We start from the raw sequence: 27,478 nt of genomic DNA on the forward strand, positions 1-27,478 counted from the left end.
AGGAAAATGTGCCTCAAAACCAAAAAGAGATCCCACTTCACACCCCTTAGGAGAGTTCTTACAAAAAAAAACCCTAAGAGACAGAAAATAACAGATGTTGACAAGGATCGGAGAAACTAGAACCCGTAGGCACTGTCGGTGGGGACAGAAGATGTAGCAGCCGTGGAAAACGGCACAGTGATCCCCACGACGATTAAATGTACGTACATAAGTGAGGACGCAGAGGGCCGAGAGTGCATCTCAGGACCGCTGTCTCCCCGTGTTCGTGGCCGTGTCGTCCACGGCAGCTGAAGGGTCAGAGAAACCCAGGTGTCCCTCAGCAGATCCGTAAACACGATGTGGCCTGTATGGGCCGGGGCGTGTTCTCCAGCTTTAAAAACAGACCTTCTGACACCCGTTACACCACGTGCGATCCTTGAAGACATGAAACTGATAGAAACAAACCAGTCCCAAAAGGACAAAAGCTAGGACACTTTTTACATGAGGTTCCGAGAGTCCTCTCATTCGTAGGCACAGAGCGTGGCGGTATCCAGGCCTAGGGGAGGATGGGGGTGGGGTCAGGTTAGCGTTTCTTGGGGATGGAGTTTGGGTTTGGGAAAATGAGGAAAAATTCTGCCTGCAGACGGAGAGCAGTGATGGTTGCCCAGCTGTGTGGGTGTGCATGCCACACAGCTGTATGCTTGGCAGTGGTCGAAAGGGCCCTTTTTATTATATATACATATAACGGTGATAGAAAATGGGGAGGGGGGAGAAATAGCCCTAAAATCCACTTCCGGTTTCTTCCCATTTTAAGCCATGTTGTGTCCGGGTGTGAGACGGCGAGGCTCCAGCGGGAGAAAGGATGTCTCGGAGTTGAGTCTCTTTGCTCTGCTGCTACATTTTCTCATCAGATCTGCGCTGAGCTGGGTGTTCCTTATTGTCCCCGTGTCACAGTGGGGCCATGGGCTGGGCGCGGAGGGGAGGCATGGCCAGGATCTCGGGGAGCCAGAGGGCTGCCCTGAGCCTAACCCCCACACCCGCTGCCCGCACCCGCGCCCCGCACACGCTCCGTGCTGCCCCGCAAGTCTCTGCAGTCTCTCGGGAGGGTTGCTGTCCTCCCTCGGGTGCCCCGTCACTGATGGCAGGCCCATAGAGGGTGTGTTCTTCATTTTAAAAAAGTCTGTAGCTGGGGCTGCTTCTCCTCTGGGAGGAAGAAATAGGTCAATGAAAGCACAGACCAAAGGCCAAACATCGTCTTACCAGGAAGGTTTATGGGAATAGGCTCTTGAACCTGCAGCGGAAGGCAGGTAGCTCCTCCTGTCCTTCTGGAAGCTTGGCTTCCCTTTGCTCTTCCCAGGTGATGGGATACGCACGCCTTACCGGGAGCACGTGGCTTTGCAGCCCTGGCTGGCCGTCGTCCGTGCCGCCCCCGTTTCTCTGGGCTCTGTGTGCTCTGACTTCCACGAGCGTTGTCCGTGCTCAGCTGAGGGCCAGACACGCTACTTTCTCATGCCCTTGCCCACGGCTCGGCCGCGGCAGTGGGCGTTCTCCTTGTCCTCCGGGAGGTCTGCCTGCTCTGGATTGCCGTGACTCTGCCTCTCGTCTCTTGCCGCCGGTGCTCCCTAATCCGCGGTCATGAAGGTCGGCTTGTTTTCTCCTTACAGTTTACCAGGAAGCTTTTGACAGAGACAACCAGATGGGGAATACTCAGTTTTGCTGGCCACAAATGGTCCATGTCGTCCGTTTATTTGGCATTGCTGTTGCTTTGCAACCTTTGCAAGCTCTAAAAAGTGCTCCCAGGCCCGTAAGACCGGCTGCGGGCCACATGCGGCTCCCGGGCAGACTTTCCTGATGCCTGTGTTGGGGGCTCGCTGTGGAAGGCAGAGTCACTCTGGCATGCAGTTGAGCTGGGATTGAGATTCTGGTTGCTATAGTTACGTGGGTGCACCACAGGCTCCAGAATTCCTCGGGTGTCGTCTTGTATGGGGGAGTGGGGGAGCAAAGTAGGGGCTGCCGAGTGCCAGGCGTTTTCCCAGCACGGACCGCCCGCATCCTCTGCCCCCCTGCAGGCCGGCACCCCCAGTGGGCTCTTTCCACACCTTTGCTCCTTCCCCGCTGGTGCCGGTGGCGGGAGCAGACAGGCCTCCCCGCTGTCCTTGTCCCGCACTGGGCGCCTGGGTCCGCCGGGTCGGCTCCGTTGGCGCCCCTGCCCCTCCCGCACACAGCGGCCGTCTCCACCGAATATCTGGCGGCGATATTCATCCGTGGCTGAATGCGTTTTCCAGCCCGGCTCAGTGGTGGGAGACCCCCAACAGCGCTGGGGTGGGATTCTGGCTCTCTCGAGCTCCAGCCCTTCGCCCCGCTAGAACGGGTATTTATCTCTGCCTCGGCATTGGCGGCTCGTCCTCCAGAAGCTTAGGGTCTCGCCTCGAAGGAGAAAGAGGGGTCTGATTGGGGATGAGAGGGGAGTGTGGGGCTGGGGCTGGGTTTTGGTTTCTTAATCTTCCTTTAGTGGCCGCTCACCCCCTTCCTCTGTGCCTGGGCTACTGCGGGGCTCCTCCGTTCTCCTGCACCCTGGCCCGTCCTCCGTGTCTCTGCCCAGGGAGGCCCACGGCGAAGAGCCTGCAGGGGTGGGAACTTGTTCTTGTCTGGGCTCCCACGAGGTCTTAGCCATTAGGAGAGCCTTCACTCAGCCTCGAGCAATTCGTTACCGTTGAGCCGGCCCATATGGTGGCAGGCTCTACGCTTGCTCACCAGGTGTCCCTGCCCTTCCCTTCTAGAAGGGCCTTGTACCTCCTTGGTCTTTTGGCTCCGTGGTTGCCCCATGACCCCATCTCTTGCAGGGTTCAAGGAAGTTTCACGGGTTTGTAGCTTGTCGGCTTTACTGACTGTTGGCCTGGGAGCCATACTCTACCGCTCAGAGACAAGCGCCCCCTCCCGCACCCCCCTCATGTTTAAGGGACGCTGACGGGCGGGTGTTTTTCTCTCTCAGATGCTCTATGCACCGCAGAAGACTTGGAGAGCCCTTTCCATTTGTGTGTCTGGGACATGTTAGCGTAGACACGGGGCCATCGGGAGGACGGCACGGGCGCCGGCTAGCAGAGCTGCCCAGCAGGTTCTCCCCAGCCTTACTGAAGTGAAGCCTGCCTCCTGGGAGAACGCTGATCCGATTGTTAACGTATCATCTTTTTTCTATCATTTTAGACCCTGGAAGCTATCCTGAATTTCAAGTACTCTGGAGGGCCGGGCCACGTGGAAGGATATTACAGGAACCTCTCCCTGGGGCTGCACGTGGAGGCCGAGCCGTCTGTTTTCTTCACCCGAGTCAGCACTCTGCCGGCAACCAGGTAAACGGAGCTCGGCTCCATCGGCCTTTCTGTAGCCTCTGGCAGTACTGCCTCTGGAGTTTTGGCCTCTGTTGGTCTCGGTGCCGGCGCTAGTCAAATCCAAACCATCGCGCCCCGTTGCTCAGCCGTCCTGGCAGTGGGTTCTGCGTGAGGAAAGCAGGCGTCACACAGAAGTGCCTGTGAGTGGATGGGCTCTCCGCCTTCTCAGATGGCCTCATGGTGATGGTAGGGCTGCAGCGTGCGGCCTGTGCTTGTCGTTGTATGGGGCGCGTTCCCCACGCATTGCCCTGAGCCGCCCTGGCTTCTTTCCGGTTCAGTCTCCTGTTGGTAGGGGGTTCGGCAGCTAGCCCCATGTTCCGGGCACTCCTGGGGGAGTCCTACGTCTTTTTCTGTCTCACTGCTGGCATCCCAGTAAAACTGGGCCCCTCCAGGTTGTCCAGCATCTCGGCATCTCCGTGCGTGGAGCTCCCCGCCATCTGGAGCACTGGCCGCTTTCTGCCCAGGGAGCCCTTTTTACACCGAAGTTTTCTCTCCTACTTACTTCTCTAGGCCTAATCTTCTTTCGGGGAAGAGAAATCAGACAGCGTATATACTCCAAACCCCGAAGTGGCCAGAGGTCCTAGAGGCGTTTTTCTGGAAGGTGGGAAAAGGCCGGTTTCCCATCTCCAGCTTAGACTTAGGCTGAGCTGGGAGTGATGAGGTCCGAACACAGTGGAGGGTATTCCTGCTGCTCAGATGCTCGAGCCCACGGCCAGCAGCGTGTGGACAGCAGGTGCTGGTTAGCACGGGGTACTCGTCTGTCTTCGTGTCCAGGGGCGCCTTTCCTACGGGCTCAGGACGCAATGGGATAGTGCTGTTTATTCCTAGCAGAGTTGAGGCAGCAGCGGTGACCAGCCCCTCTGGTCTCCAGCTGGAGAAAGAGCATCACTGGCGGCAGCTCCTCCTCTCCAGTGGTTCCTGTCCTCCCCAGGGTAAGACAGACGGGTGTTGCTGCCCCTGTTAAGGTTGATAGAAAACTCCCTTTAAAGTGATACAGCCCCAAATAAGAAGTGTAGTTTTAGTTTATAGGAAAGACTATTTTTCTTCCCAGCCATTGGAGAACGGCTTCACAAGAATTAATGGCTTAGCTCGGGCTTTTTAGCATTACATTTCATCATCTGTCACTTTTTCAGTCCGTGGAGTAATAGCCTTTCTTGCCGAGGCTCGCCTCTGTTTTGAATTTGTTATATAAAGCATCAAAGCGCTTGGCCCAGGGGGAGCTGTGGCCAAGACTGCTGCCAGACGCTGTTCCTGCTCCAGTGTCTCCAGCCCTTCCTGTGCGTTAGGGCTGCTCTGTGATGTACCTGCCACGCTTCCCTCGCATCGCCGCGCCGCCTGCTGCTGCTGCTCATATAAATAGTTCCTGGAAGCAGCACAAGTTGTCACTGAGTTGGGTTTGTTCCCCACTCTGGATGTCCAGCTTGCACGTCATGGCCCCTGCTGCTCTAAGTGATTTAAGATGAGAACAATGGCCCCACGTGGAATGGAGCGGACACACACTTGCAAGAGCCGGTGGTTAGCACAGGGCTGCTTGCCTCCCGAATCCGCACCTGCTGAGCCAACCCTTTCCTGTTGGCTTGCATGGTCTTCCTGCTCTTGGGATGGAGACTGGATTTCTCCTAATCCTTCCTTTCCACCCCTGCCAAACCTAGTCCTCTCCAGATCCTGTGCGTTGAGCCTCTGAAAGGTCTCCAGATCGTCCCCTGCCTTCCACTGCACATCTTTCTCTTAAACCCTTACTCTGGTTTTGCTCCCACATCAACCTGTAATTACAGATGTTTCCACCTCACTGTCTGGCTTAAAGACTTTCCCAGTGCTTAGGAGATAAAGTTTGAGGTCGCTACTGTGATATTGAGGGTACTGAAAAATTTGACCCAGACCTTCCTCTGGAGCTCCAGTTCTGTTTATCCCCCAGTTCTCCCAACATCAAGTGGAGACTCTCCCGCGGTATGTCAGGACAGTTTCCTACAATGTGCCTTTGCATACATCCTTTTCTAAAACTCTTCTTAAACTATCATTCTTTTACTTAACCTTCTGGAAAATGTTTGTTGGCCATTAATGATCTGTGTCATCATTTTTTGTTAAATTTTCTTGAATATAACTATACAGAGTGGGTTGGTCCTTCTCTGGAAGTACTTCTATACTTCTAATAAAGTACTTACCAGACTGTGTACCTTTAAACCATCACCTTCAGTGTCTCATTTATTCTTAATATCAATACCTCCAATGTTTGACATGCTATATAAAGGATTCAGTGGGGTAAGAGATGGATAGAGCTTTGTCCTTGTGTTTCATCAGCCTGATAAAAGCTCATCAAGCAGGAATAATACCAAATGGAAACACGGGTCTATATTAAGGAATGTTGAATCCCAGAAATAGAAATAGCAAGTGAATAAATACCAAAGATTCTTCCCTTTGCTTAATTTCTTTAAGAGACTGTTGACTATTTAAAGAAAAAATAAGAGCATTTAATTTTGTAGTGCATATCATATATAGAAGTAAAACACTCAACAGGAAATAGCACAGAGAAATGGAGGGGAAATGGAGTAGAGGAGAAATGGTAGTTCTTACATGCTGTACGTTACCACATTCTAGCTTCAGCCATATCATAAGTTAAAGGCACATATTGCACACCCTTCAGCAACCACATAAAGTGTGAATCGTCAGTCAGAAGACAGAAGATGGGTTACTAAAAATGCTTACTCAGAAAACCAGGCAAGAGGTGACAAGGAAGGAGTAAAGAATTAGGAATGTACAGTCAAATAGGAAACAGATAGCAATGTGGTTGACTTAAATCCAATGTACCAAGAATTATATTAAATGTAAATGGACTGAAGACTGTATTTAAAAGTGGAAGTTGTCAGATTGTATTAAAAAAAGGACTAGAGTCAATTACATGTTTCCTACCAGAAACTCAAAATTACATACAGTTGAAAAGCACAAAGATTGGGGGGAAGATATGCCACGCAAACAGTAATCATGAGAAAGTTGGCGTGGGTATGTGAATATCAAACAAGTAGATTTGTAGTAAAGGAGAAGAAGAGATAGGGTAATGTATATTGATAGATGGATCAAGTCATCACGAGTATGTAAGCCTAAATGCAAATGTACTTATAACTTCAAAATAAAACTGACATCTCAGGGAGAAATGGAAAATGCCACAATTACAGCTGAATATTTTGACCCCCGTATCTCAGTATTTGATAGACAAGCAGGCAGGAAACTAGCACAAATATAGGAGACATGCACAGTTCTGGTAAATAATCCCAGCTAACTGTTATTTATAGGATGCTAAATGCTTTTGTTAGAAAAGTTGAATGGTTCAAAACACAATACAGAGTAGTTATCATTGAAATAGAAAATGAAAAAAATATGTAAAGTCAATGCAACCAAAAGTTGATTCTTTGGGAAGATTAATAAAATTAATAAACCATAGTCAGGACAATCAGAATTAAAAAAGAAAGCACTATTACTAATACTGCGGATGAATCCTACAGATCATGTACACATTTAAAGAATAATAAAAAGTATTTTATGATAAATCATATTCCAATAAAATTTACCAATGGAAAATGCGTTAAATGACAAAAATTACTAAAGTTGACATGAGATGAAATAGAGTCCCTGACGTAGTCACATATCAGTTAGAGTTTAAAGTCTTAATTGACGTTAACTTGAGGCTCAGGTGATTTCACTGTGAAATACATCAAGCTTTTAAGAAATAAGTAATACCATTTCTACAAAAATTCTTCCAGAAGTAGGAAGGGAGGGAATACTTCCAGTTCTCATTTTATGATGCTCTCTTCACCCTGATGCCAACCAAATCCAGGGAGAGACATTGTGAGAAAGTAAGTGCTGTGACCAGTGTGCATAACTGAAAAACCCAGAACCAAATGCTAGTAAGTCAGCTCCAGCAGTAGAAGAGAGAACACGGTGTTGACAATTCAGGTTTCATCCAGCAATTCAGGTTTCATTCCATGGTCCTTTGACCATGGAAAAATCAGTCCATGATGTTACTCTACCAACAGAATAAAGGCCAGAAATAAGATGTCAACTGATGGGAAAAGACCCCTCTGACAAAATTCAACACTTCTGATAGAAACTGTCTGTAAACAAGGCTTGGAGAACTTCTGCAACCTAGTCTAGGGTGTCTACAAACCCGTAAATTACATAGTTGATTCTGTACTTAATTATGAAGGCTAGCACTGTTTCTCTAGGCTAGCATCAGTCAAGGTAAGTATGTTTGCTCTTGCCAGTATAGTCATTACTTTTCTGCCAGTTCTATCTAATCAGAGCAACGAGATGAGAAAAGAATGAGCGCTGTAAACATTGGAAACGCTGAATAGTTATTGTTTGTTTGTGTGATACGTGTGATCATTTACATGTAGAGCTACCAGGAGATCTACCATGCCAAAGAGATTACCAGAACTAGTAAGTCAGGTTAGTCAGATTGTAGGATGATGCCATGTTATATTCAGAAACCAATTATAGATTTATGTATTAGCAATTAATTTGAACATGAAATTTTGAAAATATTTATATTGCAGCAACATATAACACATAAGGCTAAATCTTTGTACATATGATCTCTACCTTGAAAATGACAAAACACAGGTCAGGGAAATTAGCACTTAAAAAAATTGGAGCGGTATACCATGCTTATTGATTGGAAGAATCAATTTTTGCTAAGATACTAGTTTTCCCAAATTGATTATAAATTCAGTGCAATTTCAATCAAAATCCCAGCAGGGTTTTTTAAAAATATTTTATTTATTTATTTGACACAGAGAGAGCGATCATAAATAGGCAGAGAGGCAGGCAGAGAGAGGAGGGGGAAGCAGGCTCCCGCTGAGCAGAGAGCCCAATGCAGGGCTCGATCCCAGGACCCTGAGACCATGATCTGAGCTGAAGGCAGAAGCTTAACCCACTGAGCCACCCCAGGTGCCCCCCAGCAGGATTTTTTTTTTTTTTTTTTAGTGCAATTGACATGTTGTTTTAGAAATTATTTCAAAATGGAACAGGCTACTGCCAATGGACTAGACACAGGTTTTGACAAAAAAAGAAGTTGGAAGGTATAGGGTATGATTTTAAGACTTAATATAAAGTTAGAGTAATTAAGAGAGTGCAATTAGATAGACAAGGGGATTGATAGATCATACTAGGTACTCTAGAAATAGACTTTCTCATATACGATCAAATGCCTCTGTTTAAAGACTTACTTATTTGAGAGAGAGCACAGAGGGGAGGGGCAGAGGGAGAGTCCTGATCAGATTCCATGCTGAGCGTGGGGCCCATCATGGGCCTCGATCTCATGACCCTGAGATCAGGACCTGAGCCCAAAGCAAGATTCAGGTGCTTAACCAACTGTGACTGCCACGTACTCCTGATCAACTGACTTTTAGAAGGTATGAGTAGAACTTCTTATGGAATGAAAACATCTTTCAAGAAATCATGCTGGAAGAACTGGGTATACATCACACACAAAAACTCATTTGAGATAGATTCTAGATCTAAATGAAAAAAACTTTATAAACCTTTTCAAAGAAAAAGTAACAAAGTATCTTGGTAACTTTGGTGCAAAGATTTCTCAGATGGGATCAGAACCTACTAACCATAAAACAGAAAGCTGATTAAGTGCATTTTATCGAAATTAAAAACTTTACGTCATCAAAAGGCAGGCTCCATGCTGGGAGAAAATGTGTGTTACACACGTGTGCAACAGAAGTCTTCTATCTGACGTACGTAATGAAGTCTTAAAAATAAACCCTAAGAGACAATGGGCTGAAGATTTGAACAGAGACTCACCAAGGAAGGTATACAGACGGCCCACGCTCACCTGAAAGTACTCCGCATCATTCATCATCGGGGAAGTGCGTGGTAAAACCACAATTCGATGCCACTGTCTACCCGGTAGCGCTGCCGAACTTAAGACTGACCACATCTGGTGCCGTTAAGAACGTGGAGGGGCAGGAGTCTTTGTAAATCACAGGAGAGTAGCACAGCACACGTGTCGTCTGGCCATTTCTCGCCAAGTGTGATGTCTGCCTACCCAGTGACCTTGCAGGGGCCTTGCTCAAGAAATATCAACATTTGTCTTCACAGAAAGACTCCTGTAAGAGTTTCCGTAACCGCTTTCTCTGTAGTAACCCCAAACTGGAAGCCGCTCCAGGTGCCAGTCAGCAGGGCACGTGTAAGGCTGCAGTGCATCCTGTGCGGGGGGACATTCCTCCAACAAAGTGAGCCACTGGGACGCGCAGCAACACCGAATAAGCTCAAAATCGTGATGCCAACCGCTGCACAACCTCATTTATGCCTATTTCTAGTAGAGCAGGGAGCAGAAGTCTGGACCGCGGCGGGCTGCAGGCTGAGGGGGAGCAGGGCAGGAACGGACTTGCAGGGATAGGGTCGCTGTCCCGCTGTGCCTGGGACTTCCCAGGTTTTAGCTTAGAAATGCCCTTGCCCTGGGAGAGCCCTCGGTGCTAGCAATCCCAAGCAGGTGGTTGCCCTAGAAGGAAGAACATCTTTTGAGTTGTTGAAGCCTTATGTATCTTGGCGGAGGTGAGGTTGCAGGATTGTAGCAAATGCGTACATGTATATGTAACTGGAGAGAACACCTGTTTTGTTTTGTTTTTGTCTTTATTTGGAGAAGGCTGGGAATACAGCCTAGAAGATGAAAGTGTCTTAATGGTTGAAGAATGAGTAGGGTTTTACCAGCCATTCCCTGGGAAGAATGGCAGAGGGTTGCTAACTGTTGTTTCTGTTTTCTTGGCCAGATTTTGAGGCCTGTGCAGCCCACAGTCTGATTACCAGTCCTGGGGCCTCAAAGCTTGGCGCCCGTGGCTGTGGTAGGGCCACAGGAAACTTACGGAACGACTGAATGAGCGTAGGGAGTCCTTGATTTAATGGTTTGACTTAGGATTATTCAACCCTGAAATGGTGTGAGAGTGGTCTGAACTTAGTAGAAACTGTTCTTGGAAGTTGGAATTTGGTTTTCCCGGTCCAGTGATATGCAGGTACTTGCTTGTTATGCTGGGCAGTGGTGGGGAGCTGGGGCTCCCAGACAGCCAGTGATTACGAGGGTCAGTACCCTGCAGACTGAGAGCTGTTCTGCACACACACGGCCCTTCTGTTTGTGACTTCCAGCGCAGTATTCAGTAAATTACGTGAGACGTTATCAAATGGGCACTGTGAGATGTTTTTGCCGAACTGTGGACTAATGTCAGTGTTCTGAACACATATAAGGTAGGCCAGGCTCAGCTGTGATGCTCAGTAGGTTAGTGTATCGAATGCGTTTTGGCTTATGATATTTTCAGCCTGGGATGGGTGTATTAGGGTGTTAACTGCGTCATAACTGCAGATCTGAAGATGCAAAATACGAAGACTACACTTATTCCCTTGCCTCTGGTGTAAAAGGCATGACTTTAAAAAAAATGATTTAAGCTCTTTTTTCCTTAGAGACCCATATAATTGCACGGCCTGGAACTTAGCAGAATTATCATGCATTTAACGCGGGCACTTGGTTTTTCAATATTTGCCCTTCATAGAATTTGATGCGACACGGTGTGTTGTTTTTCATCTTACTCCCAGATGAAGATTTCACTGTTAGCGTCTGTCATTTTCAAGTCAAGTGTCCCCAGAGATGGCTTATTTCAACACACTTGCGTTCTAAATAAGGTCCAGAGAGGGCATGCGGTTCACCCGGTTCCTCCCAGCGTGTGACATGGCTTCGGGGCCTCTGCAGCACACACAGCTGCGTGACCTCCAGTACCTGGAGCCTGGGCGGAGACTCCAGCTACTCTTGGCGCAAAGGGAAGCCAAGCAGACATCGGAAGAGAACCGTCGCTGGCACAGACCGAGCCTACGCTACTCTACAGCCGAAACGCACAGGGATGGGAAGCTGTTGTGCTCCCTGGGTGGTTTCAGTGTCTGCTGCTGTCATGAACGTTGATGACGTAGGCAGGTTTTCTCACTGGTGGTTTTCAAATGTTAGTGTTTTGGGAGAGAGAGGGAGGGATATTCTATTTACTCAGGGTCTGCTGTATTCTAGAGGGTCCTGGGTCTGGGGCTCAGTGCCCCATAAAGCCCAGAGAACCCTTTGTGGGGGGCATTGTGTCAGGAAGCGTGGCCATAGCCTGAGCCGAGTGTCCACAGGGAGGAAGTGTGGGGTGCACTGGGGTCTCTGCCAGCCGGTCTCTGAACTCGGAGCGCTGGGCTCTTCATTCGGCCCCTTACCCCGCCATGTCCTTGGAGGTGGCCGGCTCTCCCAGGTCCGCCTCCTGCCCCGCCGAGCACTCAGCGCGGCCCTGCTCACCTCACCGGGCTGAGGGTACAAGCGCGTTAGGTCCTAGAGGACGCAGATGCGTTCTTGACAGCAAAGCACAGGAGGGCAGGTGGGGTTCCGTGGCTCTTCCCCACAGCCCCCCAAGGCTTTACATAGGTCTCAGCTGACTTCCATTTAAGAGGTCAGTTACGTTGAGATTCACAGAGTTGGCTGGTTTGTTGCCAGGACCAGACTGAAATGGATCGGGCAGCGCCGCTCCTGTCTCCGTGCCCAGCCTTCCTCCTGCCCGAGGAGCAATTTCTTTCTAGCCTGTTAAATAAATGATCCGATCTCCTACATTGCTCCTTGGAGCTGTGTGAAAAATACTGTCCCCTGAGCGGGGCGTGGGGTGTGATCATTATTACATTATTAATAGAAATCATGCCACTTGACACAGCACAGCACTTATCTGTGGCCATTTAGGAAAATTCCGTTTCCCCCCACGGGGTAAGATGGCTCAACTCTGTGGGGAACTTGTGCTCACAGACCCATGGTGAAGGCATTCTTAATGTTGGGTTGTATCATGGTAGGTCTTTCTCACCTTGCTACATTTATTTATTAAGTTGCTTTACGTTTAACCAGACTTTAGAATTTTAACAAGCCCTGGGATTCAGAAGGAAGCGTGCCCGTGTCTGATTTCAGATGTTGATGCCGTTGCTTATTTGCACTGTGGTCTTGAGCAAATCGTTTCTGTTGCTACCGAGATGACACCGATCTCGCAGCGTTGTGGTGAAGTTTTAAACGTGTCCATCAAGTGCTAACATAGTGCCTGTCTGGAGGCAGCGCGCCGCAAAACATGGCTGGCAATGTTCTTGCTTGTGTGTGCCCCTGCGGGTTCCAGCTCTGTGCCAGACTCTGGGGGTGAAGGGGTGAGTCGGGCCTGTGAACGCACACAGACTTGCTGCGACGGGCCCCATGGGCTTCCTTGGGGTGTCCCTCCTCTCAGCATGTTCAAGCGGCAGGTCCGTCTGCCTGTCCCCCACCTTACGGCCAGCTCTCTGAGGGCGAGCACTTGTGGATGTGCTGCTGTCTCGGCAGCATCTCTCCAGTACACCATTCAGTAAATGTTGCTGTGTGGATGGGAGCAGCACGTGGTGGAAGCCAGAGGAGAACAGTTGGACTTGGCTTCGGGGGTTACAGGAGACGTGACACTAGTTCTCGGGGGGCAGTGCAGACAGGACAGTGCCCGATCTCCCCTGTGACAGGGAGTGATGGGGGGGGGTGCGCACACCGAGAGGTGGGGTGGGCCACGGCCACTGCTGCTTGGGGTGTGTCTTAGCCTGGCTTGGCCCCGCCCACCCAGCATGCCCCAGAGAGCGGCTGCGTCTTTCTTACACACATCATTGTGACCAGTTACCCCGAGGGAGCAGAAGGCTCGTCCCTCTTCCTCTCCTGAGCGACAGAAGGTGAGACGGTGTTTGCAGTTCCGTTGGTCTGATTCAGTCCCAGGTCAGGTTTCTTTTTTTTTTTCAATTTATTTTGAAATAGTTACAGATTCCCAGGAAGTTGCAAAAAAATGTGCAGGGCGGTCCTGTGCAGCCCACACCCCCTTTCCCAGGAGGACAAAAAGTGTGTCTGTGGTTGGGAAATGTAGAAAATAAATACTGAAAAGAAGGACTTTAAGGGCCAAATTAAGACCCTTGTAATATTTACTGAACGTTCCAAGTTTTTTCTAACATCCAGGCAATAGCAAGGTATTTGATGTCAACGAGATGTAATAAGTGTGAGAGGACTGGTCCCCAGATAAAGGGCTCCTGGAGAGAGTATGTTCAGGGCTTGGCGCCGGGGTCCGTGCTCGCGGAGCCCGCTTCGACTTCAGCAGGGATGGCCCTGCTCCCTCTGGGGAGCTCCTGTCCTTCAGATGCTGCTCTCGGTCATTGCTTCCCATCTCACACCCTTCTGGAGGATGGCCAAGCCCAGGGAGGGGGACTCGCCTTCTTGCCCTATGGGAGGTGCAGGGGGCAGTCCAGCCAGGGAACCTATGCCGGTGGGCCACGAGACAGGGCGGCCCACCACTGCCTCGGTGACATCTCTTCGGCAGTACCCCCAAGCTCGGGCTATGAGGCATGACCAGGGGGACAGGAGGAAGGCTGCCTTGCTTCTTGGAGAACCTGTCTGGCTGGGGTTGCCAGCCACACACAGCCCCCAGCCTCCAGGTGCATGGCCGTCAGCAGTCAGCATGTCGTCTAGCCCACCCCACACGGCGGCTTGCGTCCTCTGAAATGAGGAGCACACCTTCCGTTGTCTTTCCGACTTCTTTTTTTTTTTTTTTTTAATTTTTTCAATTTATTTATTTTCAGAAAAACAGTATTCATTATTTTTTCACCACACCCAGTGCTCCATGCAATCCGTGCCCTCTATAATACCCACCACCTGGTACCCCAACCTCCCACCTCCCCGCCACTTCAAACCCCTCAGATTGTTTTTCAGAGTCCATAGTCTCTCATGGTTCACCTCCCCTTCCAATTTACCCCAACTCCCTTCTCCTCTCTAACACCCCTTGTCCTCCATGCTATTTGTTATACTCCACAAATAAGTGAAACCATATGATACTGGACTCTCTCTGCTTGACTTATTTCACTCAGCACAATCTCTTCCAGTCCCATCCATGTTGCTTACAAAAGTTGGGTATTCGTCCTTTCTGATGGAGACATAATACTCCATAGTGTATATGGACCACATCTTCCTTATCCATTCGTCCGTTGAAGGGCATCTTGGTTCTTTCCATAGTTTGGCAACCGTGGCCATTGCTGCTATAAACATTGGGGTACACATGGCCCTTCTCTTCACTCCATCTGTATCCTTGGGGTAAATACCTAGGAGTGCAATTGCAGGGTCATAGGGAAGCTCTATTTTTAATTTCTTGAGGAATCTCCACACTGTTCTCCAAAGAGGCTGCACCAACTTGCATTCCCACCAACAGTGGAAGAGGGTTCCCCTTTCTCCACATCCTCTCCAACACATGTTGTTTCCTGTTTTGTTAATTTTGGCCATTATAACCGGTGTAAGGTGATATCTCAATGTGGTTTTAATTAGAATCTCCCTAATGGCTAGTGATGATGAACATTTTTTCATGTGTCTGCTAGCCATTTGTATGTCTTGATTGGAGAAGTGTCTGTTCATATCTTCTGCCCATTTTTTGATGTTTGCCTGTTTCATGTGTGTTGAGTTTGAGGAGTTCATTATAGATCCTGGATATCAACCTTTTGTCTGTCTTCGATATCAGCCACAGCAACTTCTTTCAAGATATGTTTCCAAAGGCAAAGGAAACAAAAGCGAAAATAAACTTTTGGGACTTCATCAAAATCAAAAGCTTCTACACAGCAAAGGAAACAGTGAAAAAAACAAAGAGGCAACCCACGGAATGGGAGAAGATATTTGCAAATGACAGTACAGACAAAAGGTTGATATCCAGTATCTTTCCGACTTCTGACATGCTATGCACCTGTAGAGGCCAGCAGGTAGGGCTGAGCCCATCTTGGGCCGGAGCAGCTGGACATTCCTTCCATCTAGACTGGTGTTGGCTCCATGTGTTCACGCTCTCTGGGTCCGGGTGCACTGCCTCCCAGGGACTCCCTCCCAGTGTTGTGTTTCTGCTCACAGGTGTGTCTTCAGGGGACTTTCATATCTTACTGATACGTAGTATTAAACTATTAGTAAAGTCGATAGTTTTAAGTGATCCATATTTTATCAGAGAAGAGTATATCATTAAATGTTGCAAGCTGATATTTGTTTTGTATCAGCATACCTGCTAAAGACAGTTAAAGTTTTCCCATTTAACAAAAAAATACATGAATATATTTTAAAAGTCTCACGTATAAACTTCAGTGAAATATGCCTATGTCATGGAGCACAGGTGGCTCAGTCGGTTACGTGTCTGCCTTCGGCTCTGGTTGTGAGCTTGGGGTCCTTGGATGGAGCTCGGTGTCGGGCTCCCTGTTCGGCGGGGGGTCTGCTTCTCTCTCTCTCTCCCTGCTCGTGAGCTCTCTCTCAAATGAATTAAAAAAAAAAATCTTTTTATAAAAGTGCCCGTCATGTTTGATTTAGGGACGGAACACATGCGTCAAGGTAGATTCCATAAAAGCAACAGTTGGCCAAACTTTCTTTGCAACCTTATGTGTAGAATTCTTGCATTTTGCATTTTTTAAGTTTCCTGGTTTGTTCAGTCATTGTGAAGTGAATCTGCACGGTGACGCACGAGGTGACTTCAGGTAGTTATTTGCGAGTGCTTCTCTATAGGCAGTCCTGTTCCCATTCGGCTTGCCGTCATTCCCGGAAAATGAAAAGCCACATTGGACGTGCTCATCATTATGCATTGTCTTCGTGAGGCACAGGTGTCTTGACGTGCCCAGCTCACAAACCTGGTGACAGTCACCTGAGGCTCAGTCACACACTCCCCGGCTCCTGGCTCTTACCCACGATGTCTTCTGCGTACAGGCCAGGTGATAGAACAGACACTGAGTGGAGGGGTCTTCGCAGCCCCTTGGTGCGGTGCCGGTCTGTTAGAGAGGAGCCAGTGCTGTGACCGAGCCCTGAGCACATTTCTCTGAATGGCAGTGGCTCCTCGGCGTGGGCGTCCTGGCCCCTCAGCCTCTTACGAGGGTGCTTCGTATTTGAGCATCTTCACTGAAACGTCATCTACGCCCCATACGGTCCCTGCACTCACACTGTATGTTAGTGTTTTTCGGAGAGTAGAGTTGTTCAGTCATCACCGCAGCCAAATCTAGAACTTTCCATCCTCCCAGAAGAAGCCCCACCCCCATTACCAGTGGCTCCCATCCTCCATCCCAGGCAACTGCAAACCTCTGCTCTGTCTCTGCTTATCTGTTCTCAGTGTTTCATGTAAGTGGAATCATATGGTCTGTGAATGTCTTCTTCCTCTTAGCATAATGTTTTCAAGGGTCACCCATAGTGAAGTACTGTCCTGCCATTCGTTTTTACGGCTAAATAGGTTTCCATTACTGGGATACACTCCATTTTGTCCATTGCTCATTTGCTGATGGACACTGGCTTAATTCCTTTTGGGAGCCGATACGAATAATACTGTTTTGATATTTTATGTACCAATTGGTGTGTAGATACTGTTTTCATCTCTCCTGGGAATGCCTGGGGTGGAGTCATTGGATCACACGGTAACCAGATTTCCTCATTAAGGCACTGCCGGGCTAGAAGGCCAAGGGGCCGCACCATTTTGTGCTTGCGCTGAAGGCTCCGGTTTCCGCATTGTCCTGCAGACGTTTGTTGTTTGGTGTCTTTGTAATTACAGCCAACCCAGGTCGCTTCTCCTATAGGGACGTTTTTTGAAACATATTTAAGAACTTACTGACTGGAAAGTTAGAAACAGAGATACTTCCTGCCATCCTCAAACTGGGTATGGATTTTTTTTTCTGGAAAGAAGACAGACTAGGAAAATAGGACGTCTTACAGGATTTTGAGAAAGGGCCACATGAATCTGGCCAGCGGTGTGTGTGGCCATGCCTGCCTGTTTTGGTTTTGTGTTTGCTCACTTGACTACACTCCCTGGGATGACCGAGCATTAATGCTGGGAGCCTGGGCGGCCCCACGGACATGACTGGATTCTGGGGGTCAAGGAGAGAAAGAGCCCCACTTACTTTCTGGTTGAGGCTCAACAGGTTTTAGATAAGACTCACACCTTGGCGTGGGAAATTCTTGTGCTCGCTTTTAGCTGAGTCACCATGGAATAATTAGCTGCGATTGTGTTGTTGGCAGGGCTGTGTGCCTTCCCTTTGCTGACACCGCTGAGCTGAGAGCAAGCGCCACCTCTCGTGTCTGTGACATCACGTCCAGTCCTTTGTCCTCCTTGGAACTTAACAAGGCACCTTCACCTATTTTTCCATTCACGCCTCCTAATAACCTGATGATAAAGACATTCTTGTCTCCCCCGGGGAAACTGAGGCTCAGAGAAATTCAATGACTCGCTTAAGATGTTACAGCCATCAAGCTACAAAACTGGTATTCACAACAAATTTTATGCACGAAAGCTCATCAGACTTATGATGTTAATTTTTAAATTGCAACAATTAGAAAAATTTAAATTGGCATACAATAAAGTTGACTTTCTGGTGTATAGTTTTTTGAGTTCTAAGTCACTTGTACATTCATTGATTCACCATAATCAGGATAAAAAAACAGTCTATCACCCCCCCCCCCAAGTTTCTTCATTGTGCTACCCTTTGCTTACCCTGCCCCACCCCTCCACAGGTGACCATTGATCTGTTCTCCACTGGGGGCTTGACTTTCCCAGATGGTTATGTAAATGTAACCATGCTGTATGTAACCTTTTGAAAGTGAGGTTTTTCACTGACCACATTCACTGACCACATTGAGGTTTTTCACTTTTCCACTGGGTAGGTGTACTGTAGTTTGTGAATTCTCTCACCAGCTGAAGGACATTCTGGATTGTTCCTAGCTCTTTATGATTATGAATAGACCTGCTATAAATACCTTTGAATAGTGCTTTTGTGAACATAGTTCTCATCGGGAATTTTTTTATGGCCTGTGGTCTGTGTGGTCTGTCTCCTGGTCAGTGTTGCCGAATGCTTGAGAGGTGTGTTTTCTGTTGCTGTTGGATGGAATCTTCTCTCAGTGTTAGTCAGACGCAGAGGGCTGATGGGTTGCTTCTTCTGAATCCTTGCTGATTTTGTGTCTGCTTGCTATGTCAAATTGCTAAGAGAGGAGTGAAGTCTTCAACACTGATTTTGTGAGTTTCTGCTTTCAGCTCTCTCAGTTTTTTCTTAATGTATTTTTGGAGCTTCTGTAGCTCGGTGGATTTATGTTAAGAATTATTACGTATTCTTGGTGAATTAATGCTTTTGTCATTGTATGACCTTCCTTTTTATCTCTGCTTATTTTCCTGCTTTTAGCCTGTTCATCATATTTAAAGTGGATTTATTTTAGATAACATATGGTTCAATCTTGTTTTCTTAGTCTATCCTGACAGTCTCTATTAATTACAGTGTTTAGGCCATTTATATTTAATGTATTCTTCATATGTTTGGATTTAGATTTATCTGTATTTTTCTTCTAAAGGATTTAGACAGTTATATGCTCTATTTGAAATTTTTTCAGCTCTTCAATCTATTTTAAATTTATTTTTGTTTATGGTGTGAGGTAGGGATATCATTTCTTTGTGTGTCTGCCTACACTTGCAGACCAGCAGTATTTATTGAATCTTCCCGTTGATCAGTGCTGCTACTTCAGTCCTTATATCTAGTTTCCTTATATTCATGGATCTGTTTCGGGGCTGTTTTTTCCATTGATGTATTTATAAATCGCTGCCCCCAGCAGTGCCTTCATTGCTACAGTTTTACGACATCTCTTGATGCCTGGTTGGCCAAATCCCTCCCAAACAACTTCCTGACCATTGTTCTCTATGTTCCTGACCCTTTGGTCTTACATATAAATTTTAGAATCAGTGTGTCAACTTTGATCAAAACAAACTGTTTTGAAACTCTGTTGGGATTTTATATTGAGTTTCACTGAATTTATAGACATTTTCAAAAGAGGCAACTTATTTAAAATATTGTCTTCCCACCCTGGAGTATAACGCATTACTGTGTTTATTCTTTATCTTTAACACCATTCTATAAAGCTTCAAAACTATTCTACATAAACATTCTTCAAGCATTTTAAAAAAGATTTATTCCTTTTATCCATTTTGAGTTTATCTTTGTGTACAGTGTAAGAGAATGGTTGAGTTTCATTCTTCTGCATATAGCTGCCCAGTTTTTCCAGCACCATTTATTGAAGAGACTGTCTTTTTTCCACTGTATATTTTTTCCTGTTTTGTCGAAGATTATTTGACCATACAGTTGAGGGTCCATATCTGGGCTCTCTACTCTGTTCCACTGGTCTATGTGTCTGGTTTTATGCCAGTACCATGCTGTCTTGGTGATCACAGCTTTGTAGTAAAGCTTGAAATCAGGTAGCATGATGCCCCCCATTTTATTTTTGTTTTTCAACATTTCCTTAGCGATTTGGGGTCTCTTCTGATTCCATACAAATTTTAGGATTATTTGCTCCAGCTCTTTGAAGAATACCGGTGGAATTTTGATCAGAATGGCATTAAAAGTATAGATTGCTCTAGGCAGTATAGACATTTTAACAATGCGCTGCTATTATAAATATTCTTTCTTAAAAATTATTTTGTAACTGTTTCAGTTGATATAGAAGAAAGTTGTTCGTTCTGTGGATGTGTCTTTACCTGCTGTTCAGCAGCCTTTTGAATGTATTTTTCCTCACTTTACAGAATGATTAAACGTTTTATTTTGTAAACTCACCTCCTCTTTCCCGGCCCTCTCTCATCACAATGGTGTGATTTCCGTGAAAGTGAGAGTCACTTTTTTTCGTTGCCGTCCATATTCTCAGAGCCTGGAACAGTGCCTGGCACACAGTGGGGACTCAGCAGACGTTGTATTTGTCAGAGAAAAGTAGCACAGTTCCTAATTCTTAACAGACAAAACAGTGCACACACGCTCGATTGACGCGGGTTCATATGCCCTACCCTCTTTGCCTGGACACCATCGTCCCCTTCCCCGGCAGCTGGACCTGTCCTTCTAAGACTTGCTCCCATCTCGTTCCTCTAGGAAGCTTTCCTGGGTTTTTCTATACTTCGGAAGGGCAGAACTGGAACAAAATAAGACAATATAGAAAAAGCTGGAATTAAAGTAACTATGCTCAGGTGGAGCCTAAAACTTAAGACTATCCAGAGTGACGCAGAGAGATACACAGAGTAAGGACATTGTGGTGGGTACAAAATGCTCCTTTTGGAGGTCAGGGAATGGAATTAATTTGTGAACAATGGACAGAAAGCAGAGACCTGCCAGTACATCACGAGGCTGACAATTAGGAGGAACGGAAACACTGGATCAGGAGGCCCCCACACTCAGTGAGTCAGAAGAAACAGAGGACACAGAAGGGTGATGTTCTGTTGTTCGTGCCCGTGCAGTTTTCTAACTGCTACGTTCTGTGAGTGCAAACAGTATATATCCCAGTCTTTTCTTCCCTGCTTTTAAAAATCACTTCAATTTTCCTCCTCTGATAAATGTCTTACGAATTCCCATTCCTGATGAAAGATTTTGCTGTGATTAAAGATTTCATGAAGTTATGACAAAGGCAGAATAGATCTTCATTCTTGAAAGCTCATTTTTCTGTGAGCCGAGTGAGGAGGCCTCTTGCACGCAGCTGTCAGAGCTAATGAATATTTTCCAAGTGCTGAACCTCTGGGGGAAACACTCCCACTCAGAGAACCTCGAATCAACCAGTGTGAGCCTGCTTTTCTGAGGACACGTGATGTGACTCCTCACAGCGGCGCTCCGCAGAGACGGGAGAGCCGCTCTCTTCCCCGCCCCCACTGCGCACGGGTGCTGCGTGCACCCCTCCAACGGTCGGCGTTTACAGATGCCCCGCGGCCTCTGATGGGGTGATGGGTGTGTGTGCATGGGCACAGGTCTGTGTGCCCACGTCCCTGGCTGGGGCACTGCACGCTTCCCCACCTCAGTTCCCTTCTCTGGACAGAACAGACAGGTTTGGAATATTTGTTTCCAACTACATGGAAAGCACAGGATTTTGAGTTCTAAGTCTGCAGTGTTGGTCACCTTACTGGCGTTGTGGCCATGCGCCAAGCCTCACTCTCCCCACCTGCGCGGGGATCTGGGGACACGGCCTTGAGGGCGTCGAGATGAAATGAAGAGCTGGACGCCCCAGCTAACGGGGCTGTTGGCAATCTGCCCTTCCTTTGCTACCAGAAAAGTCTTGAGAAGTAAATTTGAGAATTGAGATGCCCTTGGGAGGGTCATATTCTGAAGACACAGTAAGCTGAGGGAGAACCAGGGCACAGATCCTTTCCGGAGTCTGTGGTCCTCCCTCACTCCAGAATGACCTCTGCGTCTGTGGCTGACTTCCGTGTCTGCTCCAGCGTGGGTACGGCGGTCCCGTCCAGTTCACACACACTTGACTCCTTGCCGTGCGCCCGCTGGGACACATGGCATTCACCACACCTGTGACGGGAGTCTCACAATGGAGACTAAGGCAGACGATGCATGTGCGGTTGGGTTTTGTTCCTCACGAGTAGCTGATGAGTCCGGAGGGGCAGAGGCTCTGGGTGGCCACTTCAACCACTAAAGGTGCCACAGTGTCCCAGACCCCTCTTGGCCCCACTTGGGTCCACAGCCTCAGTGCCCCCAAGCGGGTGCTGAGCTGCTTGGCATCCTGGTCATCTCGGGGCAGGGAGGGACTAGGGACCCTGAGAGATGACACCTTCTCTTGGGGACAGGTCTTCTTTCTTGGCCTATCCTTACCGGCTAGACCTTGGTTTCAGGGACCTCTCCTGTGGCAGGGGCCCCTGAGCTTGAGTGTATTAGTGTTTACTTTCTGGACCAGAGAAGTCGAAGGAGGGGAGGTGTCAGGAGGGCGGGGGTGAGTAAACCTACAGCGCCTTCACAGCTCCGAAGGGAAGGCTCGTGGCAGGTGCGCACACGCACAGCAGGGATCCGGTTCTGCGCTTGCCCGCGCCCGGCACCTGGCTCTGTACCTGCGGACGGCGGCACACACCTGACTCGGTCATGACTCAGACGCCAGGTTGGTCGGTCAGCTCTGTGTGCCGCATGCTTTCCCTGGCGGTCCTACTTCCGGGTCCGAGTTCTAGTCCTCACAACCACGAGCCTTGGACAGCCTTGGTCACCTTCCAGGCCACTTGGTTGGTCAAGGCATGCCAGGCTGTGCACATGTGTCCCCAGGACCAGGGAGGCTTTGATGCCCAAACCCATTTTGCAGACTTCTGTTAGTTCAGAGTGAGCGTCCGGGACGCTTTGTGTGCCGTTTTGTCAAATGCACCTCTGCCGTCCTTGAGCGGTAGCAGGTCTTTTGGGAGGAGAAAATGTCTCCATTGTTCTCGTCTGGCTTCCAGAAGATCCTCATTCCTCTCCTGTCTTCTGTGCAGCTCCCGGCAGTGCCACCTGCTCCTGGACGTCTTCAACTCCACGGAGCACGAGCTGACGGTCAGCGCCCGCGGCAACGAGGAGCTCGTCCTGCACGCCGGCGAGTGCCAGCGGTGAGTGTGCCCTCCGTCCACCTGCGGTGCCGCGGTGACCCTCCCTCCGAGACCCCAGAGGGAAGTCAGGTTTGTCTCTCTCTCGGGGGAACCCTGGTCGCGATCAGGGGTCCCGGAAAGATTCTGAAGTGGCTTCAACTTGGAGACAGGTGTGAGGTCAGGGCGAAGCCGAGTGGTGGCCATCTAAGGAACCGGGTGCCTGCTCCGGACCCCCCCCCCCCCCCAACCCGCCTCAGGCCCTGAGGCACCTGGGCAAGATGTCACTTTCACTTCTTAAAGCTGTACCTGGGAAGCATTGGCCTTGACTGTGGGGCCTCTATCAGTATCAGTAGGAAGTGCCTGAGGAATTCCACAGTCGGGCAGGCAAGGCTAAGGTCTCGGGGAGGGGGAGGCGCCACCCAAGCCCAGTCCCCAGAGGGCACAGAGGGGGCTCCACTGGGCCCTGGCATGGAGCCAGGCCCTGGGCCATACCTCACAGGAGGTGAGGTGGAAGTGAGAGCCGTCCAGGAGTGAGGCCAGGCCACACGGCGTGCCCCGAAGGCTGCCGGAGTTCCGCTCTGGGGGCTCCTTCCCAGGCCCCCGCCCCCATCGGCCGGGCCTCTCCCCAGACCCACTGCCGTGTCTCCGTGTCCTGCTTGGATATTGGGGCCTGCCCTTCGAGACAGAATGAGCATTGGGATGAGATGTAGGTGCAATACAATTTTTATTTTTAATTGAAAAATACTTCTCACATGGGGAAAATACTTGAGAAAGCAGCACACACAGGTCCCAGACATAAGCCCTTTGTTCACTTTTATCTGCCCCGGATCTCTCTGTCTCGTTCTGCCTGCCTCCTTCCCTTCTCTGCCTTGTCTGTGTCGTTCTCTTATTTTAAGGAAATAAAACGTTTAAAAAAAATAGCTAACATTAACAGAGTCAGTGGGGGAAATGTAATTTTACTCCACACTCACCAGAAGGAATGTCAGAGAACCGCCTGTGGCGAGCGCCGGTGCAGAGGGGAAGGTTCAGGAACCCGCGTGTTTTGGCGGGTAGGTGAGTGCGTGTGGCCGCTTTGAGGAGGGTCTGTGGTTTCTTACAAAACCAAACATACACCTACTCGGTGCCCAGCAGTTCCAACTCTGGTAATTTATTCAGAAAAAGTTTAAATGTTTATCACAAGAAGACCTACACGAGAATGCTCATGGCCAGAAAATAGAATCCAGATGTCTATGACGGGAGACCGGGTAAGCAAAGGTGGCATTTTTTCTGCAATTGGAATGATACTCAGTGACTAAACGCAGCATATCCCTAAAGCCTCAGCAAGGGGGGCTCCAGGAACAGAGCCCCACATGAGGGGAGCCTCCCCGAAAAAAGCAGGTACCACGGGACGCCATTCACCCAAGTCCCAGAACGAGCAGCCAACTCGTCTGCCGTGGAAGGAGCAGAGCGTCACTTGCCTCTGGAGAGCTCGGGTGGGCTTCTAACAGGCCGTGGCACGGGGGTATTCTAGGTAAGGTCTCGGGGTACAACTGGGTGTGTGTGTGTGTGTGTGTGCTACCCGTGTGTTTACGTTGAGAATTCAACATGTGTGTGCTTGGTTTGTGCATTTCGTTCCAAGTCAGTTTTAATATCCAGAGACGAACTGTGCACAAGGATTGAGCTCTAGGCGCGGCTTTGCCCCTGGAGGCCGTGGAGGATGGCCTGACCCCGGCAGTGGTCTCTGGAAGGCTGGACAACTAAGATGACTGACGGACAAGGGACGGGAAGTGGAGGGACGTGCAGAGAAGGCACACGGGCTGTAATGTTAGTGGCGGAGGGCCAGAGAGCGTGTTCCTGGAAGAATTCTTTCAATGCTGGGTTTGACGTTTTTCATAAGCAAGCACCAGGGGAACGCGGCGCTGGGAAAACAGTAAGTGGCAGAGAGCTGAGCCCTCCTCCCCATCTCCCCGACTTCCTCCCCTCCCCTCCCTTCTCAGGGGCTTGCGGTCGGAGAGGCGATGGAATCATTCGCACCGTGGTTTGCTACTTCTTTGTCTTTATATCTGCAACCAAACATTATTTTCAGAGTTCTTTTATGACAGGCGGGTCTATATCACATACGTCTTTTAAAAAATATGTCTTTTTATAACTTTAAATCAGCATTATGCTGTGGAGATAAATATATGTCTGGTTCTCTCCTTCCGACTACTGTTTCTGTTTTGTTGCACGAATACGCTGCTTCATCCCTTTCTGTGCTGATCCGCTCCGAGATGGCTTCACAGTGTTGCCATTTAATGTGATTATTGTTAACGACTCCTGCGAATGTGGGATCGGGCCCCGTGGCCCGTGGTGCAGGACAGCTAGGGTGGAGAGTTGGAAGCTTGAGGCCCTGCGCCTTGGGGGCCTTCCCCCCGGAGATTTCGCTGTCTGGGCCCCTGCAGAGGACTTGCTGAGTGGAGGCACCTGTGCTCCTGCCCACGAGCCACGGAGGCCGAGGCTCAGTGTCCAGCGCCTTGTGCAGGACTGGCTCCTTTTGTAGGGTGCCTGTGTAGCCCCTGGGGTCTCCACTGCTGGCAGCTCTCCAGGCCCTGTGCTGTTCTCCAGATCGTGAAGGAAGCTGCGAGCAGACCCCTCTCTGCCTTTGTCTGATGTGGTTGGAGATCTCAGTGGACCTAAGTCTGGTCGTCTGATGACACCAACGTGAAACCGGTTGTTACAGATTATCAGTCGTCACACTTGGTCTCAGCTGGATCGGTGGCATCGGTGGAAGGCTGGAGGCGTTGGCGGTCCAACTCGCACGCAAGTGATCACAGATTCATCTCGTGCTTCAAGCTTCCTCATTATCGACCTCTCTTCTTAAGTTCTCCGTGCTCCCAGCTCACCCGTTCTTTATTCCTTCATAACACATTCACCCAGTAAATACTGATCCTCGGAGAACTTGCTCTGCGGAGGCTGTGCGGGGCTCCAGGAGTGCCAGGGTGAACAGGGGACCCCCCCAGCCCGGGAGCTGGGTGTGATGAGGGGGACGAGTGTCTCCCATGGCGGGCAACAGCCTGTTGGGGCACCTTATTGGCCTGCGGTGGTACTGGTAAATCAGAAGTCAGCAGTCATCTCTGGCTCTGACCTGCTGTCCCACTAACCGGTGCTGAGTGCCGGGGTGCCCAGTGTTTGTGGGGTCACAGGGACGCACGTCCCTTCCCCTTTTCACATGCCCCTGGGCTCGCCTGGATCAGGTGAGACACATGCTCTGCCCCTGGAGAGGGCGGCCAGTGCTCATAGACCATGCTGCTGGAGGAAGCAGAGGCGGCTGAACCTTACCTGGCAGCCCCAGGAGGCGTCCTACAGACCCCGGCCACGGATGGCCTTGCTCTGGACGCAGGCCATTTGCTTGGGGCCTGAGACCTTCCCGGAGTCCTGAGCTGAGCCATTCTCCTGCCTCATGCCTTCTGCCGTGGGCAGCCGGCCCCAGCCTGCCTCAGGTGGCACCACTGCTGAAGATGTCTCTGGCTGCTCTGAAGCGGGTGGGGCTGTGCCCCTCGGTGACTCTGGTTTCACCCCCCAACTGTGTGTGCTGTTCCCACTGCTGCTGGGAAACGGGCGGACAGACAGCGCTTGCTGCTGGCGAGGGCGCGGTGTGCTCTGATGAAAGGCTGTGCTCCTGGGACTCGTGTGGCCTTGTTCCGGCTCTTCCCAGCACCCCGGCACCCCTGTGCCTGCAGGCATTTGGTTTCCTTTCAAGGATGGTCCCGACTCCAGGAGAGGGACCGGCTCAAGTCCTCTTGGATTACTGGGAAGCCCGCACGGCTCTTCCCCTCCTGGTCGGAAGGGGCAACCTCATTTCACCCAGGACAGGAGCGTGTGCTTCCCAGGCGGAGAAACAGGGAAGGCGGAGTTACCCAGCCCGTGTGTTTGGAAGTGAGGGCCCTTGAGTCCTCGTGCTGCTTTTGCGAGAGGTTTTATCTGCATTTTATGGGTAAGCCCCCGAGCACGGGCAGCACAGCCCCTTGCTAGGCTCCACATCTGTCTGGCTCCTCAGCTCTGCTGGGAATGGTGACTGAAGGTTAAGAACCGACTCCATTCCTCTCCCCTGGCACTGCGTGCAGCCTTCGGCGAGCTGTGACCAGCACTGTGAAGTCCACTGTCAAGTGCGAAGGCCGGCAAAAGGATAGGCGGAGAAGCATCCTGGGTTCTTGGCGTCCATGGTGTTGATGGATTCATTCCCGGAGTGTCAGGCTGGCTCCAGGCCCTGCCAGGAGGGCAGGCGGTGAGCGAAGGTGGGCCTTCTGTGCTGGTGTGGGGCAAACGGGCAGCGGGTGCGCACGGTGAGGGGAGTGGAAAGCACGCGGGGAGGTACCTGGCCCAGGTGGGGTGGAGGCAGCCAGGAAGGCTTCCTGGAGGAAGGGGTGCTGATGTTGAGCAGGACTGAGTAGGAGTGATCTGGGGCTGGTGTACAAGGGGCGGTTGTGGGGCGTGGGGCAGCGTGCCCTCAGGAGTGGTGTGAAAGGGTTCTCGACGGAGTGCTTGTGTTCCTCGCTTGGCAGCTCAGGTGTCAACTTTGTGCCCTTTTGGCCTCTGAGTCAAGAGGTCAGAACTTTCCCAGGGTCATGCAGTGCTGGCCACCGGAGCCCAGGGCCACCTGCCGACCCCTGGGCCTCTCTGCAGGAGCTGTATGCCGCAAAGTCCAGTTTCAAAGGATGACCAAAAACTGTAGAAAGCTTTTATGAGGAAAACGGCATCAACTTTCTTAAGAAAATACAGTGTTGC

General features: G+C 49.7%; 1 protein-coding gene across 2 annotated transcripts in view; it reads left to right on the forward strand.

Moving 5' to 3' along the window:
- TRAPPC9 (trafficking protein particle complex subunit 9) overlaps window positions 1-27,478 on the forward strand; it is a 483,860-nt gene that overhangs the window by 303,477 nt on the left and 152,905 nt on the right. For both annotated transcript variants that reach the window (XM_059165548.1, XM_059165549.1), the window contains 2 exons: window positions 3,184-3,326; window positions 22,646-22,756. In XM_059165548.1, coding sequence (XP_059021531.1) covers window positions 3,184-3,326; window positions 22,646-22,756 — 254 coding nt within the window. The remainder of the gene's footprint in view (window positions 1-3,183; window positions 3,327-22,645; window positions 22,757-27,478) is intronic.

Source organism: Mustela lutreola, chromosome 3 (assembly GCF_030435805.1).
Source record: "Mustela lutreola isolate mMusLut2 chromosome 3, mMusLut2.pri, whole genome shotgun sequence".
NCBI lineage: Eukaryota > Metazoa > Chordata > Mammalia > Carnivora > Mustelidae > Mustela > Mustela lutreola.